The sequence below is a fragment of the Chinchilla lanigera genome, unplaced genomic scaffold (genome assembly GCF_000276665.1).
Source record: "Chinchilla lanigera isolate Chin_1 unplaced genomic scaffold, ChiLan1.0 scaffold00032, whole genome shotgun sequence".
Classification (NCBI taxonomy): Eukaryota; Metazoa; Chordata; class Mammalia; order Rodentia; family Chinchillidae; genus Chinchilla; species Chinchilla lanigera.
The window spans coordinates 8312166-8335145 of NW_004955433.1; the positions used below are offsets into that span (position 1 = coordinate 8312166).

The 22980-nt window shown below is 42.9% G+C and overlaps 1 protein-coding gene across 2 annotated transcripts in view; it reads left to right on the top strand.

Moving 5' to 3' along the window:
• The window catches only part of Papd5 (PAP associated domain containing 5), a gene marked incomplete at its 5' end in the record, with an annotated part of 58916 nt that overhangs the window by 23734 nt on the left and 12202 nt on the right, over positions 1-22980 (top strand). For both annotated transcript variants that reach the window (XM_005388265.2, XM_005388268.2), the window contains 3 exon segments: positions 19049-19172; positions 21069-21115; positions 22582-22702. In XM_005388265.2, coding sequence (XP_005388322.2) covers positions 19049-19172; positions 21069-21115; positions 22582-22702 — 292 coding nt within the window.

Consider the following 22980-nt stretch of genomic DNA (forward strand, 5'->3'; position numbering starts at 1 on the left):
GTGTGAGGGATCCAATTTTTCTAAATTCTTTTCAACATTTGTTATCATGAGATCTTTCGAGTATGGCCAGCTTAGATGATATGCAACATTTCATGGTGGTTTAGACTTATATTTCCTTGAAAGCTTAATGTTGGAATTTATTTTGGTGTTTATTAGTTATTTGTAAACCTTCCTTGGAGAAAAGCTTTTTTTTTTTTTTTTTTTTTTTTTTTTTTGTCTTTTTGAGACAGTTCGCTGTGCAGTTCAGGCTGACCTTGAGCTCACTATGTAGCCTAGGCTGGCCTCAAACTTGCAACGATCCTCCTGCCTCAGCCTCCCGAGTGCTGGGATTACAGGCGTGTGCCACCATGCCCGGCTTGGAGAAATATCTATTCAAATCATTTGATTGTTTATGAATTGAGTTTTCACTATTGTTGAGTCATATATATTCTGAATATTACCCCCTACCAGATATATGATTTAGAAATACTTTCTGTCTTTCTGTGGGTTATCTTTTCACTCTCTCGGCAGTATCCTTTAATGTACAAAATTTCAATTTTAATTAAGTCTGGTTTTCCTTTTCTGTTCTTTTTCTCTCTTTTTCTGAGACAGGGTCTCACTGTGTAGTCCATGCTGGCTTTGAACTCATAGCCCAGGCTGACCTCTCGTGATGATCCTGCTACCTCAGCCTCTTGAGTGCTGGGAGGGAGTACAAGCATGTACCATCCCACCAGCTTTTTTTTTTTTTTTTTTAATTTTGAGACAGGGTCTCAGTGAGTCAAAGTTGCCTTGCCTGGGCTTGAACTTTATTTTTTCTCTTGTTACCTGTGCACTTGGCATTCTGTCCAAGACATTGCCAGATACATTGTGAAGTTTTTTCCTTCCCAGAGTGTTAAGTTTTAGTTCTTAAGTTTAGGTCTTTGATCCGTTTTAAGCTAATTATTGTGTATGGTAGAAAGTAACTGTTCAAGTGCTTTCTTTTGTATGTGAATATCCAGTTTTCCCAGCACTATTTGTTGAGAAGATTTTTTCCCCCTGTTGAATGATCTTAGCACTCTTTTATTATGTTACTTAAGAATTCATGCAAGTGTAAACTTTTTATGCTTAAAATTATAAAAAGAAAAGAAATTCATAAATTAGATATAGTGCTGAATGTGGAGGCGCACACCTATAATCTAGTACTTGAGAAGCTGAGGCAGGAGGATCATTAAGGCTGCATGGTGAATTCAAGGCCAGCTTGAACTCTTCATAGTGAGGCCCTGTCTCAAAAGAAAGTACAGATTTAAAAAAAATGCTCCTAAGGAATTTGGTATCTGAAGCATCTATAGATCTATAGATCAGTTTGAGACTCTTTTCTCAAGGTGGAGAAGTGTTGCTTTATTTCCTTTGCATTTTTTATGGGTAGATGCTGATGTCCTAGTTTAGCAGGAGAGCTTTATTTACCCCCTTTGCTTTTTCCATAGTAGCCATCTGCAGGGCATCTCACTACTGGCTGCTCTTAAGGATGGCAGTGAGGGTTCCTTAGCTGTAGCAGGTTACCCATCTTTCCCTGGGTTCCACTGGAATGTTGGCTTTTCTCATCACTTATTTTTATGGCTCATATCTTACTGCTTTCTCCATTGAATATAACCAAAGTAAAACCTTGTGTTCTTAGTCTTAAATGTGATGTTTGTATTTAAAAAAATAACTTTACTGCCAAAATTCTGTCAAGTTGGCTTTTACTACATTAGTTTTGTTTTGTGTGGTTTACTTGACCCTGGAGAACATTGTCTTCTCACAGTTAAATTCTCAACTGGGTTGTTCCTATTTAAAGTGTGAGACTGTGCCATTTGATTTTCAAATATTGGAAATGAGTTATGCTAAGATAAAGCTTGAAAGAAAGAACCTTCATGTGTCTTCGATTATAAATGTTTTTGGCACTTGTTTCTACACAAAGATAGCTCCTTCATTACACTTTTGTGAGGAAAGAACCTCTCAACTCTTGAAATAAGTCTGGCGGCAGATGGCGAAAACCTGAACTGAAGCTCTGGGGTGTCTCCTGGGCGGAAATGTCCTCTGCACTCTCTCTGGAGTGTTCTAGTGTGCACGTGTGTGTGTGTGGGGGGGTACTGGGGATCGAACCTTGGGGTGCTCTACCACTGAGCACGTCCCCAGCCTTTTATTCTGAGACAGTCTCACTGAATTGCCCTGGCAGGACTTGAACTTGTGATCCGCATGCCTTAGCTTCCCTCAGTGCTGGGAGTACAAGTGTGCACCACTGCGCACGGCTGTGGTGTGTTTCTTATTGGTGTGAATCCTTATACAATAGCCCCAGTCAAACCATTATTGATTTTGTATATTTGACATGAAACAGTGCCCTAATCTAATTCCAGGATATTATTCAGTATATTTATTAAAATTCAGTGTTTTTTCTAATTTTGCATCAGAAATACCCAGATAATCATATTTATTAAGCAAATGATTTTTGTTTTATTTCTTTTCATGAAACTAAGAGCATTGTGTCAGATAGCATACTGCTATGTAGGTTGGGACCTAGTTCTTGAGTGATGTCACTGCTGGTTAGCAGCATGATAACCAAGTGTGTTAGCTGGCTTTTTACAAAGAACATTAGTTTTTTTGTCTTTTTTTTTTTGTTTTGTTTTTTTTGTTTTTTTTGTTTTTTTCTCCGGTACCGGGAACCGAACTCACGACCTTGCGCTTGCCAGCCAGGCGCTTTTTGCCGCTGAGCTAAATCCCCAGCCCCAGAACATTAGTTTTTAATACTTTTTAGTAGTAGTAGAAATGCAATGTAAAATTTGCCACTGTGACCAATTCAGTGGCATTAAGCACAGTCATAGTATTGTGCAACCGCAGCCACCGTCTGGTTCCAGACATTTTATCCCCAGTGGAAAACCTGCATCCACTGAATAGTGATTCCCACACCCTTCCCCTGCCGCAGCGTCAGTGACCTTTCTGTCTCTGTGGGTTGGCCTGTCCTGTGTATTTCACGGCGATAGAATCATACAGCGTGTGATCTTGAGTCCAGCTTCTTTTCCTTAGCGCAGTCTTTCAAGGTTTATCCATGTGGTAGCATGAATAAGTACTTCGTTCCTTTTTGTATCTGTTGTATGAATATACCACATTTTGTTAAAGGCAGTTCTTTTGGTTAGCTACATTTTAAAAAGTTGTCGTAAAACACATGACATACAATTTACCATCTGAGCCATTTTGTAAATGTACAGTTTGGTGCCTTTCAGTATATTCACATTGTTGTCTCGCCATCCATCTCCAGGGCTTTGTGTTTTCTCCAGTATAAACTCTGTATCCATTCAACACAAACTCCCCTTTTCTCTTCTACTCGGCCCCTGACAGCCACCCACTGCACATTCTGTCTGTGATAGAGATTTGACTACAGTGTAATCAAACAGTATTTGTCCTTTTGTGGCTAGCTTATTCTACTTAACACAATGTTCTCAAGGTTCGTACATGTTATGGTATATGTCAGAATTTCTTTTTCTAAGCCAAATAATATTCCTCTGTGTATGTGTGTGTGTGTGTGTGTGTGTTGTTCATGAGGACTGAACTTGGATATTACAAATGCTCCACCACTGGCCAAGTGTGGTGGCGCATGCTTATAATCCCAGCATTTGGGAAGCTGAGGCAGGAGGATTGCCATGAGTTTGAGACCAGCATGGGCTACATCATGACTTCAAGTCCAGGCTGAACTACATGGCAAGACCCTGTCTCCAAAAGACAAGCAAACAAATGCTTCACCCCTGAGTTATATCCCCAGCCCTTTCACACATGTACTAATAAACTAAAAAAATATATGGGGGGTGAAAAAGGAGTTGAGATTAGTTATGTACATGTGCCAACTCCCTACTAGGAATGTAATCATTGTGTATTGCAGATATGTACCAACAAAAATAAAAAGGTTTCAAAGAATTTTTTAAAAATTCAGTTTGAAACAGCATCTTGCAAAATTGCCCACCTTAGCCTTGAATTTGTAATTCCTTTTCCTTGATCTCCTGAGTCGCAGCTGGGACTGCAGGTGTGCACCGCCGCTCCCGGATGTTTTTGTGCATCGCGCTTTGTTTCTGCATTCGTCCTGCCATGGCTGCTTACGTCACTCCACTTGGCGCCATGAACATGTGTGTACACTTCTGATTCTGCTTTAAATTCTTTTGAGTACATACCCAGAAGTAGGCTTGCTGGATCTTATCGTATGGTAATTCCGTGTCTTTCTTTTGAGGAACTGCTGCACTTTCTCCAGTGAGTGAACCGTTTTACATTCCCGTCAGCAGTGCACAGGGATTCCAGTTTCGCTATGACCTGGCCAACACTTAGTAATTTCTGCTTTCTTAAATAGGCACCATCCTAATGACTGTTTTTGAAATATATTTAAATCTTTAACATAGGACTAAACCCTTAGCAGTTAACACTAAGCCTTTAAAAATATGAGTAGTAAGTGACCTTCTTAATCCTTTGATAGAACTGGGATGGGACGTGAGGAACCGGGATGATGTTGAAGAGACCTTTGTTGGTAGAGTACTGAGGATGTAGCTGCGTGGTACAGCACATGCACGAGGCCCTGGGTTCAATCCCTGCAACCACAAAAAAATTTTAAAATCTCTTGTGTAACTTTCTTCACCCGCAGATAATATACATTGGCAATACAGAGAAATAGAACAGACTTGATGTATCAGGTTACTCTTTTTTTGGGTGGGCTGCAATGGGGGGTTGAACCCAAGACCTTTGTACTTTTGAGCTGGGTGTGGTGACGCATGCCTGTAATCCCAGCACTCAGGAGGCTGAGGCAGGAGGATCAGAGGGTCGCCGTGAATTGAAGGCCTGCCTGGGCTTCTTAGTTCAGGGCCGGCCTCAATTACCTGGCGAGACTGTCTCAAAGAACAAAAATAAAGTTTTGTTTTTAAGTTTATTTTGAGACAGGGTCTCTCACTAAGTTATTCAAGCTTGGCTTGAACTTGCAATCCTCCTGCCTCAGCCTCCCAGAGTGCTAAAGTTACAGGTGTGTGTCACCATCCCTAGTTTACAGTATCAGGTTACTCTTGAATATGTTATGGGGCCTATGTATAAGCAGGGGTCAAGTAGAGTTTCCTGTAAACATAGTAACATATTAGTCTTCTTTGCTCTTGTCCTCTCTGTCCCACTGTGTGACTTTGCTGTTGTAACATGCAAAAGCAGCCACTGACAATATGTAAACAAATGAGGTTCTTTTCCAGTAAAATAATGTATGTAACTACAGTTGGAATGTATATAATTTTCATATGTCTGCAGTATACTTTCGCTTTTGACTTCTTTTCAACCATTCAAAAAGTGTAGGCACTCTTACCTCTGGGTTGTGTAAGAAGTGGCTGGGTTTGGCCTTTCAGGTATCCTTCGCTGACTTCTGGCATGGGAGTGATAAGGGACTACCTGGTATTTGGATTATTTGTTGAAACACACTGACGTTAACTCATTGCTTCAGCAAAGGGTCAGGAGCTAAAAGAGTCAGGCTGGTAGCACAGGGTGGCAAGCCCAGGACAGCAGACTGGGATTCCAGACAAGATGTGCACCTGATACAACAGATTAAGTGATTGGAGCAAGGCCTGGCGCATTCTCAGTGTGGTGTCACCTTCTGTAAGTGTTCGTGGGAATGTGGGAAGCAGAAGGAGCGAAGGGCTGTGTGAAAGGACGAGGATGGCTGGTTGCCACATATTAAGTTACCACTGTTTTGGTGGGCCTGGCTTAAAGGTATGACTATCCTACTCTGTCATCGCCCTGGTGGATGTGTGAACTCCGAGAGCCGTGGCTGAACCCTGAGGGTCAGGTGGGGACTTGAGCATGCTTCAGGTGCCAGGCAGCAGGCTGGTGCCTGGCAGAGCGAGAGTGGGCACTAGTATCCCTTTGTACAGGTACAGGGACAGAGAATGAGGAAAGTCGGTCTCTCACTCTGTTGTGCTGTGAGAGCAGAGTACCTGACACGGGGTAATTTACAGAGGGCAGAGATTCCTTTCTGACTGCTCTCGAGGCTGAGAGTCCAAAGCGGATGGGCCCATCCGTGGGGAGGGCCTTCTTGGGAGGTCCTCACATGATGGAAGGGAAGGGGACTAGAGAGTGAGAGCTCTTGTCTCTGAGCCCTCCCTAGAATTACCCTCAGTGTGTGCCACGGCACGTGTGCCATTTGCTGGCCTGCCCTTCCACATTCTTCCTGGCTGCCTGTTCCTTAGCTGCAAAGCTGCCTCTGCATTTTCAGGATCTGTTACAACTCCACTGTCAGTACTAAGATCTGTGCTAGTCAGATTTGGGTGGATGGGTGGGTGGGCGAGTGGATGGATAAACGGACAGACACATGGATTTAGAGGGGATTTGTTAGAATTGGCTCGTATGGTCATGGACGCTGACAGAGTCCCACAGCAGGCTGTCCACAGCTGGTGACCCTGGGATGCTGCTTTGTGGAGCTTCCTCCAGCCTAGGTCCAAGGTTTCAGAGCCCAGGAAGCAGATGGCGTAACAGCTCTCAGTCAGAGACCTGATAACCTGCAGGAGTGATGGCAAACCTGTTAGCGCTTTCAGTGACACAAGCAGCCCACCGTGGCACGCGCTTTGTAGCTTTGCCACCACTGATCTATGGGTGCTGCTGGTGAGTCCTGTAGTGCAGAGGCCAGAAGGACTGGGTCTGAGGTCCAAGGAAGGTGTTTCTAAGAAGTGGTTGTGTTCAGGTAAGATTTGTTTTCAGGTTTCGTCTTGTCATTGATTTCCTGTGTGTTAGAGAAATGAATTATTCCCCATAAGAAATTCTACATAGAAAGTCAGTCTGGTGTATGTTACGATGGATGCTTGACTCAGACTAGGTAAGAGCTCTTTGAAAAACTTGAAGCATTATGCAGAAGTGAGATGCTTTGTCCAGACGAGGCCCCTCGGAAGCCTGGGTAGGGCATGTGGGGCCCTCTTGTCACCGCAGCGCAGCTGTCAGAGCCCAGGGCAGAGCTCGGAGTGTGATTCTATGAGAAACCCATAGGCTGTCAGTGAGTTCACTGTCCCTTAGGGATCGGACGAAGCCGAACAGAAGCTGAAACAGGGACTTAGCGGAAGTCAGAATGGTAAGATAATGCATTGATACAAGGCCTAAGTTCAGGCTAGAAACTGACCTGAAAGGTACTGGACAGATACGGGTTTGAACGAGTTATGAAAATAAAAGGAGGGTAAAGTAATACAGCTGGGGGGTGCAGTTCTGTTTTGGGATCCTAGGGATTGAATTCAGGACCTCACTCATATTAGGCAAGTGCTCTACCATGGAGCTATAATCCCAGCACTGTAATTACCCAACCCCAATATAGCATATTTTTTTCATTAAAATCTTAGCATGTAGAAAGGAAAGTCATTTTCTGTTAGTAAAATACAATGAAGCAATTATGAGATCTAAAAAATCAGTGTTCACTGTGTTTTCTAAAACTATGTGTAGCTTAAAAACCACCAGTCATGGAGGCACATGCCTATAATCCCGGCAGTCAGGAGGCTGAGGCAGAAGGATTGCTGCAAGTTCAAGGCCAGCCTGAGCTGCACGAAACCCTGTCTCAAAAAGGCAAAAACTTAAAAAATAAATAGCACATGATTTCTCTTATATGAGGGACCCAAAATATAAAGAAAGAGCAAAATAAAGATAGATAATAAGTAGGGAGACATTTTTCAAATGGGAAGGAGAACAAGAGATGAAGGTGGGAGGGAAGGGAAAATGGATTAACAGAAAACGAGAGGATCGAAGAAAAAATAAAAATACTTTCAAATGGGAAGAGGATCCAGAGTTGGAGCAGCAGTTGGGGACAGGAGGGGAAGGGGACAAAAGGAATGAAGACATGTTCTGTACATGGACAGATTCTCCACGGTGAAAGTGATCATTTGTACTGCAGGTGTGTATGTCCTAATACAGATACATAATTTTAAAACCTTCATTATTTGAAGTGATATCTGTAGTATGTAACAATTAGATAATAGAGCTAACTAACTTTGTATGATGGGTTTTTGTTTTTGTTTTTTGGTCTTTTTGAGACAGGGTCTTGGTCTGCAGTTCAGGCTGGCCTTGAGCTCACTTCATAGCCCAGGCTGGTCTCGAACTTCCAACAATCCTCCTGCCTCAGCCTCCTGAGTGCTGGGATTACAGTCGTGTGCGATGGATATTTTTAAGGAGCTGAAAAACTTCTGTGTGAAATGATTGAAAACAGAAGAGCAATGGCAAGGATAAGATAGCAAACAAATAGTAAATGCTTTTGAACAAAGAAATATTTATACATTATGGTGGATTCACTAATATTCTCTGTGAAGACCATGAAACTCCCTGCTAAAATATAGAACATTATCTTGATATATTTGTAAAAACATACTGTAAGTTAAACAGTATGCTAGGTTCATAAATATTACTATTATGTAGATTCAACTAGTGTATTTTTACTTTAACATTCTTTGACTTTTATTTATAGATACCGGAAATTTAAAAAAAAACCATATATATATATATAAGTTTGTTAGGCTAATTCTTTTTGCCTAATTTTGCTATAGGTTTTAAGAATCTTAGCTTATTTTCAGGAATAAGGATAACTGGAATGACAGTATTTACAAGGTTTATGAATAAGCATTGTTTTTGTCATGTTGCTTATATAGACATAGTAGAAATTCTCTGGGAATAGTAATCATCCCAGACCTGTGGAGTGGAAGAAATAGTTTGTGTAGAACTTCATAGTATGTGTGACAAAATGTGCCTGTCAATGACTTATGTAGACTGCAGATTTTAAGACAAGTTAGGTGATAAATGAGACATACGTATCTAGGATAAATTTGGCCTGAGATTTAATAAGATAAAGCAGTACATAGTCCAGATAGTTTTTATAATCACAGAATTATAGAAAATCATCTGTGTTTTAAAATCTTATCCATATCCAGAAAGTCTCTTTCTGTGTTCTGTTTGGTTGCTTAGTGAAATTATTAGATAGGTTTTTTTCAATAAGATTTTATTGGTGTATTTCAGATGTACATAATGATCACATTCATCATAGAGAGTTTGTACTTGTACATGATATAACTGGATTCTTTCTTTTCCCATTCCCCTCCCCTCCCTTCAACCCTTCTTCCCCTCCGCATTGGCAAAAGATTTATTTCCATTTTTTGCTACTTTTCTCTTTTTCTACTTTCCACTTCTTTCCTTTCCTCCTCCCCTGTCTTGGTCCCCTCCCCATTTGAACATTTTCTTCTTATTTCACAATATCTAATATATGTTTTGGACGTTTTTACACTTTCAGTTTCTCACACCAGAGAAACAATAGATGTATTTATTTTGTTTTGTTTGCTGTTAGGAATGTTACAAAAAAAAGCTATTAGGGTAGTGGGTTTCTCTTTGACTTTAAACATTTTTGTTACTACCATACTATTAATGGTTTGTGAGGTTTGTTTTGCAGGAAACCACCTATTAGAGTTGTAGCTTTTAGTTTCTTCATAATCATCAAGGAAGAAGCTACCATTATGATTTATTCTGCAAAAAGTATAGCAGATGCTTGTTGAAAATAGCTATTGCATGAATTGTTAAATGAACGCTGTCTATAAAAAGAGTACAGTTTTAGCCAGTGTGATGGTGCATGTCTGTAATTTCAGCATCCTGAGAGGCGGAGGCAGAACAATCATAACAATGGTTGGCGGGAAAATACACTTTTAAATAAGCAGGGAGTGTGCGATCGTTCTCTTGACTTGGTAAGAGCAGCGCTTTAAACCAACACACATGATGTGAAACTAAAGGCATTGCCCTTAAACTAGGAATAAGACATGGATACACACTTGCCAGTATCATTTGCCCTTATTTTAGTGATTTTGGCCAGTGTAGTAGAGCAGGAAAATTTGTTACCTATAAAACAAGTACTGTATATAAAAATCACTATTAGCTTTTCTTTTCTTTTTTTAAATTAGATTTTATTGGTACATTTTGGATATATACAACAGCCACATTGATCATGGAGAACTTGTACCTGTACATGATATAATGTTTCCTTTTTTCCCCAATTCCTCTACCCTTCCTTCAACCATATTAGTTTTTCTATATCATAGTCAATATAATTAATACACCTTATAGAAGAAGAAAGAATTAGACTTATTAGAGCATCAAGACCCCAAGGAATTTAGAAACAAATCTAGATAGGTGAGGAAAATAAAAATCTTCACAAAGAGTGGCATAAATAGGATGTCAGACCACCTCATTATTTTCTTAATTAATGTGATTCAGATAAAAAAAAATCTCAATTGAGCTTTTGTTAAAATGATTCTGAAGAGCACCAGGAATAGTAAACAGGCAACTAGCCAAGAACAGAGTGAAGACTAAAGGTGAGTTGGGGGACGATTGGTTTTGTACTACAACGATCTGTAGATTTATATGAGTGCTAATGTGTAATTTGAGCCCTCCGACAGATAGAAATAGCTGTAGGGCTGAAAAGCCCAAAACTGGACTCACCACTCATAGGAGTTTCTGTGTGTCAGTGACTGGCTGTGAGTCAGGAAGCTTTCAGGTGTCAGGGAAAGAAACTCGGACTGGCTGCAGCAGAAACCAAGCCAGGGCACCTGCTGGGTCTGGTCGGGGCGGCCTCTGGGTGATGCCAGCTCGGACACTCCAGAGGAGGCGCAGATGCCCTGCTCTCCCTCTTTTTGTGGATGGCGCTTGTGTGTAGCTATAGGAAAAGGAGGCATGACTGTTGATTCCTTTCGGCTTCTATTTTTATACCTCCAGGTCAAAGAGGACGGTGACCTGAGCGTCAGTATATAAACTTCTCAGGCTGAAGCCTGTCCCTGGCCCATGGTCATGACTGGGGGCCACCCAGGTCTCTTGCCATCCAGAGCTACCGCCTGGATTTGCCGTGCAGCCTCACCAGGATCACAGGGAACAGTAGGGAAAGAGCTGTGCTGCGGCAAAAAGTTTAGTGGCAGAACCATGGTGGGTAGAGGGCACTGACTTGAGCAGCCAGTGTGCTCGGTCTCTGAGAACAGGATGGCATATTCAAGAGTGTTGGATGCTTGTTTAACCATTTAGGGGGAGAAAGTTATAGTAGTCTCCCCTTATGTGTGGCTTTACTTTCCACAGTCAGCTGAGATCTGAAAATATTAAACAGAAAATGCTCGCGAGTTTTAAAGTACGTGTGGCTGTGTGTAGCAGGATGAAGTCTCGCACTGCCCTGATGGAATTTAAAGCACCCTTTGTCCAGATCTCATGCTGGAGACACTGCCCCCATTGTGGCTGTCCCATTGTCTGGGTTTCAGAACTGCAGTGCTTATGTTCAAGTAATCCTTATTTTACTTAATCATGGCCACAAAGTACAAGAGGAGTGACGCTGGCGATTTGGATATGCCAGAGAAGCTGTGAAGGGCATTCTTTAAGTGGAAAGATCAAAGTGTGGTGAGATATTTTGAGAGCAGCAGAGAAACACTACATTCACAATTTTTATTACAATGCATTTTATTATAATTCTGTTTCCGCTGGGCATGGTGGCACATGCCTGTAATCCCAGCACTCCGGAGGTTGAGGCAGGAGGATCACTGCGAGTTCAGGGCCAGGCTGGGCTGGAGAGTGAGTTCAATGCCAGCCTGAATTGCATAGTGAAACCTTGTCTCAAAAAGACCCCCGAAAAAATCTGTTTCCTTGTTGTAACTTCTAACTCTGCTTAATTTGTAAATCAAGTATTTTCATAGGCATATATATATATATATGTGAAAAGACATGAGTTCAGTATTATCCATTGTTTCAGACATCTGTTGAGGGTCTTGGAGTGAATCCCCCGTTATGAGAAGGAAGGATTATATGTCTCCCCCATACTGTATTTGGTTAAATACCAGGTAAATAAGTGACAGTTAAACAGGGAAAAAATTAGGTAAGTAATGAGAAGAAAATAGCCAGGTTTTTAAATTTTTAAAATTTCTTACAGACTGTCTACATTAGAGCATTTTGGATTCATAGTAAAATTTAAATGAGAGGTAAGATTTCCCATGTGCTCCACCCCTCCACATATGCAGAACCTCTTCTGCTTTGGACGTCTTGCACCAGAGAGGTACTTGCTACAGTAAAGGAGTCTGCGCTGACACATAGTTATCAAATGGTCCATGGTTTACATCTGGGCTCACTCTTACGATGACCATTCTATGAGTTTTGATAAAATTTCACTGCCTGTACAATTTATCTCTTTAACTGCTGCTTTTACCCTATTATTTTGTTTCCTTTTAGAATTAAAAAATGTTAGAAGTAATTAAAAGTAGATATTAGGTTTGTCACTTAAAAGAAAATTTCACTGCCCTAAAAGTTCTTCGTGCTCTGCCTCCCAGCCCCGGGCTGCTGACTCTTACTATCTGCGTCTGGCCTCCTCCAGGATGTCGCATAGTTGGAATACAGCGTGCAGCCTTTTCAGATTGGCTTCTTCCTTCTAACAGCATGCACTGGAAGATTCCTGGCTTGACAGCTCATTTCTTTTTAGTGCTAAATAATACTCCATTGTATAGATGTACCAGTTTCCTTAATTCACCTGAAATCTTCGTTACTTCCAAGTTTTGACAGTTATGCATAAGGCTGTTATAAATATCCATATGCAAGTGTTTGTGAGGGTCTGTTTTTCGCTCCTTCCATGTAAATACCAAGTAACATGCTGGATTGTATGGTAATAGCATGTTTAGAAGGGGTGCTGTTATAGCAGGTGTTTGTTTTGTTTTGTTGGCAATGCTAGGAATTGAACCCAGGGCCTTAAAAGTGTGCCAGGTAGCTGCTGTTCCACTAAGCACATCCCCAGCCCATATGTTCAGTTTTATAAGAAAGTGCCAAACTGTTTTGTAGAGTGGCTGTACCATGTTGCATCCCTACCAGCAGAAAATTAGATTTCTTATTATTCCAAATCTTCCCCAGCATTTTGTATTGTCATTGTTTTGGATTTTGGCCACTTTTCGGTGGATGTGTATGTGTGGTACTAAGAGGGACTGAACCCAAGGCCTTCATGCTGAGCTAAATTCCAGCCCTTTTTAATTTTTTTTAAGCATTTGCTTCCAACTTTATTTGAGAAAAACAAGATACATGTATTAAAAGAGTGTACAGATCGGTGGAGGTGGATGGCCAGTGACAACTATCAGGAATCATCTCTTTTAATTTAAAAAAAAAAATTACTTATCTTGAGACAGGGTGTCATTAAGTGGTTTCATTGTCTAGGCTTGACTCCAACTGTGATCCTCCTGCCTCAGCCACCTAGCGTGCTGGGTTACAGGTGTATGCCATTATGCCAGATGAGTTTGAGCCACTCTTATTAAGTGTATAGTGGCATCATTTTAATTTGTAATTCTGTGATTTATGACATTAAAGATATTTTTCATATACTTAGTTGCTATCTTTTTTTTTTTTTTAAGCAGAGTCTCACTATATTCAGGTTGGCGTTGAACTCACTGTGTAGCCCAGGCTGGCCTTGAACTCATAGCAACCCTCCCAGCCTCAGCCTCTTGAGTGCTGGGATTACAGGTGTGCACCTCCATGCCCAGCCTCCTTATTGTTGAATTTCCAGAATTCTAGGTGTATTTCACATACTAGTCTCAGGAATTTATTCTTAGAGAAAAGTTAGCATTAAGTACAGATGTGAGCATGTAGCAGTGAAAAATTAGAAGGATTTCAATGCTTAACGGTGAGAGGTTGGTGAATATTTTCTCCCAGTCTGTGGTGTGTCTTCTCATTCTCTTGATAATCTGATATTTTTCTGTCTCATAGTTTAAAAAAGCCTTTTGAAACACATAGAAAAGGGAGACTTGGAAGCAGAGATTGAGACTGCTGGCCTGATGGCTGGCTCGGACCTGTTGGCATTCTTTTTTTTGTTTTTTCTGGTACAGGGGATTGAACTCATGACCTTGCGCTTGCCAGGCAGGCACTCTGCTGCTGAGCTAAATCCCCAGCCCACCTGTCTGCGTTCTTACCTGCACAGCTTTGTCTTCTTTATCTTTTGTCATTAAATATTGGTTAATAATTGGTGAGAGCTGGCATTTCCTGGGGGTGTACGCTGTGCTCAGGAAGTGATGAACCCTGGACCTTGTGAGTTTCCTGTGCAGCAGCTCTTGGAAGTGAGGACCCCCTGCCTTGTCCCTGTGCTTCTTTACCAGTTCTCTGACATGGGGACAGTATGGCAAGTGGTTGTGTTTACTGAGCAGTGTCTGTTCTTCAACAACGGCTCTTCTACCGAAGAGAAATAAAAATGTGGCAGTAGAGTCATGTGAGTTAAGTATGTCAGACATCATTATAGCAAGTGTCTGTACGTTGAACTACTTCTTATTGGCATTTTGACCTTGCAACTAAGGAAAAGATTCAGTTTCATTTATTTGTGTAGGGTTTTTCCCATTTCATGATTTTTACTTATTTGGTTGTTTGTTTACTTGCAGTACTGGGGTCTGAACTCAGCACCTTCACTCGGAGCTGTTCCCTAGCCCTTTCTGTTTTTGATTTTGAGACAGTGTCTCACTAAGTTGCCAAGGGCCCAGTCTTGGTTTAATGTTTGGGATCCTTCTGTCTTAGCCTCCCAGAGTGCTGGAGTTATAGGTATGGGTCGCCATGCGCTGACCCACCTGATAAATATTTGAAGACCTTCCATTTGAGAGATACATTTATTAACTAAGCTTTCCCTCCTCTCAAGATATTTAACCATGGATGGAGAATACTACCCACCATTCTTTAGGCTTTCTAACTTCTTGGTTTTTTGGGACAGGGTTTTTCTGTGTTATTCAGGCTGGCTTCGAACTCATAACGATCCTCCTGCCTCAGCCTCCTGACTGCTGGGATTATAGGTGTGTGTACCACCATGCCCAGTTTAGGCTTCCTAACTTCACCCAGATTTGGTTAGGTCTACTCAAAGTAGTGGGGGAATTGTCAATTTTTCCTGGAAGAAGAAAGAATCGCTGAGTAGAATTAGTTAGGTACCTCTTCTGTGATGCTTTTGTTTCCTTTCTCCTTTACCTTATGTGGACTCTGTTCGGAAGGAATGGGTGACAGACGTGGCCTGAGTGGAAAAGTCATCCAGGTTTTTCTCATCTCTCTTCATAAGGGGGAAGAAATGAGAGGAAATCAGCTGCAAAACTCTTTCTGAACCATTGTCCTGAAAACTGCGGTCCAGAAATGAGGAGCCATGTGATGGCATTCGTAAGGAATGCTCTCTCTAGGAAAGCCGGAACGAGGACCTCTTAACAGAAGGAGACAGTGTAAACTTTGTAGTCGGACACACAGACACGTGTCCCTCACTTCTCTGCCTTTCAGTCCTGTGTCCTGTCCAGGGAGGGGTTCACAGAAACTGACGCTCCGTAGTGATGAACAGCCCTCTTAAGTAAGCGCCTGCAGTGTTTAGGAGAGCAGGAGCTCTGGGCTCACTCTTTGCTCTTAAATAATTTTCCATCCTCGTCTGTTTACCCCCCTTTTACTCTGACGGGATTGTGAGATTATTTGCCGCTGTAAATTTCTTGTCTGCAAGTACAAGGGGGGAAGGGCTTTTTCTTTTTAGCATTGATACTGGTGATCTTATTTAGTTAGCACGGCTTTTCAAGTGACCTAGTACCCTTATTAGTACTTACAAAATCAGCACACCCTGCGGACTTTAAACGGTGTGGCCGGGCCAAAGCTTCTGCCCTGTGGAGTGGAATGCACGACCCTCTGGGCAGGTGAATGTATTTTCCTTCCTGGAGATCCCCAGCTGTTCCCGTGTCCTCAAGCTCTTGGGGGCTTTTATGGAACCTGTACTATGTAGGTCTGATGGGTAAAACCGCTGGCCATTGCCGACAGCTGTAGGCTCCTCTCCTGCACTGGAGGTCCTGTGTCTAGTTGGGTCTCCATCCTGCCATCACTCAGTCACCTCATTAGCATACAAAAGTGTCTTGGCCACTTCGGCAATTCCAAGGATTTTAGGAGTTATATACCAGAAAAGGGACAAAGACCAGTATAAATTTCACAACTTCATAGCATAGTGTTTTGGTTATGCATGAGTTCAGATCACAGAAGAGCTGTGCTTTACAATTGAATGCATACAAGAAACTAAGGCCCGCTCTATGATGGTGAGCAGTACTTGCAATGAGTCTCACTGACTTTTCTCTGCAGGGTTAGATGCTGTCAGGCGTAAAGGTAGCTCAGCACATAGAAGCTCCTCACGGAATGTCTCTGGTCTCCTTCCCTTGTTGAGGCATCTTGTCACATGTACCAGGCAAAGACAGAGTTAAACTGTGAAGCAGACGACACAGCAGTAAACCTGCTCAGTCCAGTAATTCAGTTGATTACTTGAATGCACCAAGATTTTTTACTTAGTTGTTAGTGTGTTGCGGGCTAGTTACCTACGGGGGAGATAGAGAGGTTTGTGCTTGGTGTATGAGAACCGTGGCAGACCTGAACTGGGGCCTCTTGTTCTTGCTGTTCACGTATGTTTTTGCCATAATAACCTTACTTTTTACCTTGTTTCTCTCCCTGCTCTTCCAGTATGGCAGACATACACCAATAAAAGATGTGGTTCCGGAAAAAGTAGTGTGTTTAGGGTAGTTCTGCTTTAAGAGTTTATTTTAAAACCTTTAATAATTTCCCTCCAAATTAACATGTTAATAAGAAGCCTAGAATCCTAGCACTGAAAGCAAATTTTGGGTTGTTCTCTAACTTTTCATCACGTTTAGAAATCCATTTTATATTGAACTTTTGTTTGCATTATGGTCACCTGGTCTCCTTATTTACACTGACAGAGACAGACCTCAGGACCTCAGGCAGCCCGTTTTGTTCTAGGCAGCAGTGGTCCCTGGAAACCGCTGCTTTCCCCTGAAACCTGCTTGTGGGGGAACAGTGCAGGACGTACACAGTGCATCTGGCACCAACAGCTTTAGATGAGCTTTTCTTTTTATTGCTAAATGGAAATTACCCAGGGCATGGATCATGTTTTACAGGCCCATTTCCTTGTAGGTCCTGAACATAGGCACTCCTTGATGTTTAGGGAATGGATTATCATCCAGTTTCTTATAAACATTAACTTACAGTTGAGGTTAAAATTTTTTTTTTTTGGCCTGTATTTGAATTAGAAAATGTATGAGGGGCCCTTTGTAGAGTAGATGTGGTCAAGTTTTGGGGACTTTTTTCCCATTGGTTAGAATACAAATATTTTTGGAGATCTGGTTTAGGACTACAAATAAACTGAGCTATAGCAGACTCTCCAGCAGACGAAAGCATCCTGTATGGCTTGTTGTTTGTGGTCCCATTCCTGCCGGGAGACCTGTGCTGCACACTTTCTTGAGGTTGTTTTCTTTCTTCTGGGTATTGTCTGTTTGAAGCAGATGGGGGATAACCTTAGAGCATACAGTAAACTTGGGAACTTTTAAAGCAAAATAATCCAGCCCAAACCCTAGGAATTGAAGATGATAAGGTGTCCAGAAGCACACCGAGTAAACACCAGACTCCACTGGAATGTCTTTCTGGAGTCACCTGCAGAACTCTGTGCGGTTTCCAAGTCCAGATCTTTGCAGTGTTGGGTGGTAAACAGGCAGGCTCCTGCTTGCAGCCCTGGCTGGTACCCATACCCAAGCACACTGAGGCGAGCGCGCGCCAAGAGCCACCGCCACTTGGCTAAGGGAACACATTGCCCTCATGCTTTTTGACTCTAAAGACAGAACATCAGAACAGGCAGAAAGTATTGATGGCTTAATCAGTCATGTTGTAAAAGGCATCAGCCTTCCATGTAGCAGAAGTTCTAGCCAGAGGAGGTTGGGACAGAGATCTTTCCTCCTTTCTCAAAATCAGTTTTGCTTTCTCAGTGCTCCTAGCTTCCTCCTCTGGAGCCGGGTGGTGGTGTGGCTGCCCTGCCCCAGCTTCTCCCTCCCACCGGTAGCCAGCCGCACAGGTGGTCAGGGTGGTGGCTCTCAGGGAAGTTTTCCCACAGAGAGCCCTCCACAGTGTCAGGACCTTATAAGGAACGCTGTATCATCCCCTACTGCCCTACGGTGTTTGTTTTATTCAGCTCAATAGCAGCGCACTCATGCTGCTTACTGGCCAGTACTGTCCTCCGCCCCCATTCTTCAGCTCTGCCTCGCTCCTGAAGCCTGGCCATGTGTCTGTGTCTGGGATGTTCCTAGGGCCCCTTCCTCTGGGGCCACTGTCTAGTTGACCTGTTCTCCCTGCACCCATTCCAGGCCCTTTACCCATCCATGGGTTTGCACAGTTGCCAGTTTAATCAGAAACGGTGTTTCTGCAGTCAGTCTGTCCTTTCTCCCACAGAAACAGATAGCTCTCTATTGCTAAGGGAAAGCCCTAACTAACTCTGTGTGTGTGTGTGTGTGTGTGTGTGTGTGTGTGTGTGTGGGTGTGTGTGTGTGTTGCTGGGGATTGAGCCCAGGGCGTCAAGTATGCTAGGCAAGCACTTTACCTCTGAGCTGCTCCCCAGCCCAGCCAGCCTGGGCTTCTTAGCTTGCCATTCAAAGTGTACCATGCCCACAGCCTGGCGTCCACACTGGATGCACCTCCGTCCCCCCGCCGCTGGCCGTGCAGCTGGTCCCTTGCCTCAGACTTACCGGTCTCTGAGGGTTGTGAGCTCCTGCTGGAGCCCTTATCTGCCAGCCATTCTTTCTGGACGTTCATGTTTCCTGGCTGACTTGTTCACTTGACAGTTCAGTAAGCAAATGCTGTGAAAGACATAACCGTTTTTCTTACTGTGAAGAATGGATTTCAGGGAGGCAGGGAAGCGTGTGTGTGTCCCCTCGGTTCTGTGTCTTCTTGTTTGGTGCCTACTGGACCCTAAATGTAAAAGCAGAGACCACGGCCTGCATGTCATTGTTTTGTTTTTTCTTTTCTTTTTTTAAAATCAGCAGCAGCCAACAAGAAGGACGTTCTTATTTTATTTAATTATTATGGCTTTTTTGATTAATCCTGTATATTCCCATCTTAGCTTAGCATGAGTTATAACATTAAAATTGAGGTAAAATCTATAAATATAAGGTCATCAGCTGAATTATCTTGTAAGTCTTAATTAGCAAAGATTACTTAAGAAAATGATTTCTCATTAGATTGGCCCTACTCATATTCACTTTTCTGCTTTTGCCTTTAGTCTGCATGAAGAAATCAGTGATTTTTATGAATATATGTCTCCAAGGCCTGAGGAGGAGAAGATGCGGATGGAGGTGGTGAGCAGGATCGAGAGTGTGATTAAGGAGCTGTGGCCCAGCGCTGACGTGAGTCCCTGCCCCGGTGGCTTGGGCTTAGGATGAGGTCCTGTCTGGGGTATGGGGTGGAGGCTGACTGGTGGTGTTTCATGCAGAGACCTGAGTGCAGTGAGTGCTTTTGTAGAGTTAGGGCCTAATGAAATGTTTTTTTCTTTCTTTTTTGAGACAAAGTCTCCCACTCTGTCGCCCAGGCTGCTCTTGAATTCAAGGTGATCCTCCTGCCTCAGCCTCCAGAGTGCTGGGATCACAGGTGTGCCCCACCACACCCAGCCTAATTAAATCTTAAAAACAAATAATTTTCTGCCGCTTTTAGAATTTGGGGCTTGTAATTATTTTCATTGACTCAGATGCCTTAAGATTTTTTTTCCCCAGCCAGTGCTGAATAGCAAGTACTGTTAAGGCGAACTAAATTTAGGAATGAGTGGAGTAAAGAAAAAAAGGAGAAATCAAATTTTATACTGTAGTTGTCTATTCACTGGGTGTAGTTATCAACCCCTCGTCACGATTTTATTCCAGCCCACCAGTGTAAATATTATAATTGTACGTAGCTAAACAAAAAGATCAGGTCAGAGTTCCTTTTGCTATTTCTTTTGGCGAGTTCATTTTCTTGGGCAAATGCAGACATAAGTCTTCCCTGCCCTATCCCCCATTTTGTGGTACTGGGGATTGAACCTTCTAGCTCTTTTTATTTTTTGAAACAAAGCCTCACCTCAGATGCCCAGGCTGAGCTCAAACTTAACTGTTCACCTGCCTCAGCCTCGCAGACACTAGGATTACAGGTGTGCACCACCACACCCTGCTCTGCTACTCTCTTGGCATTTGGTTTTCCTCTGACTGACCAGCTCCAGACAGAATGTTTGCCCAGGATTTCTTTGCTTTTTAGGGCTCCTTTGAGGATCTGTTCTACAGTCTTGTGCAGTGAATGTATTGTTTTAGAATCCATTATTTTGTGTTCAGTAGCATCTTTACAAAAAACCCTGACCTGGAACACCGTAGAAGGCAGGTAGGGGCAGCCCGGACGGTTTTTGTCCAGTTGACAAAACAAGTTTCAAGTATGGTACTGTGGGTAAAGGGAAGAGGGGAAGGCACGTACTTCGTTGAGCGGCTGCTGTGTGCTGCACTGTTGTTACTCCCGTGTAGTCTGACCGGCTCTCAACTGGACAGGCTCCGTCAGAGCAGCAGTCGGGCAGCGCCGACAGTGGCGAGCCAGTTTTGATGGTGTGACTTGGGAGACACTGGTGACATCTAGTGGGCAGAGACCAGGGCCGCTGCTTCGTGTGCTGCAGTCAGCCTCTGCAGCAAGGGACGGCCTCTCCCATCCCTGATCCAAACGCGTCTTTGTGCTTCTGGGGTGGGCGATTATATCCCCCCACCCCCACCCCTACCCCAAGAGAAGAACTTGAGGCTGTGATTAGGTTCACAGGAACTTTTCTCTTCGTTTGTTCTTCGTTGCCTCATGTCCCTGCCCAAGTGCCACTGTACCCTGGGTTGAGCCGGATGTGTCCCAGTGTATGGCTCTGCGTGTGATTACAAGGACAGCACGTGGTGTTCTCTCTAGAGCCGGCCTGAAGGCCTTGGCTCTTCTGCACCGAAGTAGACTGACCCCAGTACAGAGATCGGTGAGACTGCCTGTCCTTGGAGCACAAAAACCAAGGATTTGTGTCATGCCTGTATTATAAGGGAACAGGCCGGAATATTAATTTTTTAAAGTTTTTTATTTTAGTCTGTATGTTTTACATTTTAACCTGATAACGAATGTTGTATTCTGAATGTCAACTTCTGAGAAAAAGTACGTTAGGGAAAAAAAGCCCTTGTAGTGCTAAAAAGTACCAGTAGAGGGCAGCAAAACCCCGCATTTCTTTCCAGACTTACTTAACACCTTGCTGTATCTTTTTTCTTTTTCAGGTCCAGATATTTGGAAGTTTTAAAACTGGCTTGTATTTGCCTACTAGGTTAGTACATTTATAAAGTTTTCAAGGGATTGAACATTTTTCTAGAGTGTTTTCATTTTGGTCGTTGAATATGCAAAGGAAGAAACAAAACCAATGAGATTTGTGAAACAAACTCATTTACTTGTATTGTATTTGAATTGCCTTAAAGTAGTCTGTTACTTCTGATGATCACATCAAGGTAGACATGATCCAGAGACTTGAAAGGGGGCATGTAGCAGTGGAGTCAGTTGGTTACAAATTTTAGAACCTGACTACTGTGCAGACCCTGCTGCCATGGGTGGGATGCCTTACCGTGATAAGTTGCCAGGTTGCAGTGTGGAGGGGAGGGACTCCTGGAGAGAAAGTCTCTTTTTCTGAATGAAGAATTCACGGCACTAGCTGTGGTTTCAGCACCCTGACTCACACATTCAGGCCCAAAACCCCTTCTGAGGAAAGCCTTGGCCTTTTTTGGACCCTTGTTCCATTTTAGTCTTCTCTCACTAGGGCTATTCTATTGTGTTTGTGATTTGCGCCTGATCCGATCCACTGTCTCCTAACCAAGTGTGTTAAAGCAGGTGGAGCCTTGCATTTCCTGCTCTTCCCAGTGCTCTCTGACCCTCAGAAGCCACAAAATAGTCACCTCCAAGCCCATTAATATCTCTCCTTACTTAGGTTCGAAGCTTTAGCAAAATCCAAAAACTAACTGCTAGCCAGGTGTGGTGGCACACGTCTGTAATCCCAGCACTCAGGAGGCTGAGGCAGGAAGATCGTTGCGAGTTTGAGACCAGCCTGAGCTACAAAGTGAGCTCAAGGCCAGCCTGAACTGCGTAACGAGACCCTGTCTCAAAAAGACAAACAACAACAACAACAACAACAAAAAACCTCACTCCTAAAATTTTAGTTAATGAGCAGGTAATACATTCACTGTAGTGTAGATTTGGAAAAGACACAAAAATAATGAGACTGAAGAACCTCAGTCCTGGTTTTGTCTCTTTGTTCTCCTCCTTGGAATAGTCCCTAGGACATTCGCACATGTCCTTCCAGAGGCACCTGTACTTGTGAAAGCAGGAGTGTGTGTGTGTGTTTACACAGTGGTAGGCTGGCATACTGCTCTGCAGTCTGCATTTTCTGCTTCGTATGTGTAAATCCCATTAGCCTCATCCAGATAGCAAAGTCCCACATTTAGTACCAGAAATGTCTATGAAGAAGAAACATTGCTTGGTTGTTTTGAGTTTTGTTTCTTTCAAAATCACCCTGTTACCTGAGGCCTAAGTTATATGAAGGGACTGAAAGGAGAAGGTTGTTAAACTCTTCAGCCTGTACCTCCCCTCGGAAGCACTGCTGCCAGCTGGGCACTGGTCTTTGGCCGGTGGGAAGGGAAACAGTGCTCAGGGTGCTGAGCCGAAGTCCACAGGCATCTGCGCCAGTGCAGACAGGTCCAGAGTTTGACTTCCTCACACCCCTTTGCATGTGCTTTCTGTGTTCAGTGACATCGATCTCGTGGTGTTCGGGAAGTGGGAGAACCTGCCCCTCTGGACCTTGGAAGAAGCCCTTCGGAAACACAAGGTTGCAGATGAGGATTCAGTGAAAGTTCTAGACAAAGCAACTGTAAGATCTTAGCATTTCATCTTCAAATCTATTTATAAATGAAACTAAAAATTCAACTTTGATGAGCACAGTTGAATTGTGAGTGGGTACTTTGACTTTGTGAGTGTTACAGTACTTATACATTAAAAAGTGCTCTATTTGTGAGACAACTTACTCATGTGATTTAAGAGACTACTTGTTCTTTGTACATATAACAGTACTCACTATGGAGATTTATGAGTTAAGAATCTAGCAGTTTTCTCATTAGAAACATTTAGTGCCTGACATTGATAATTCTT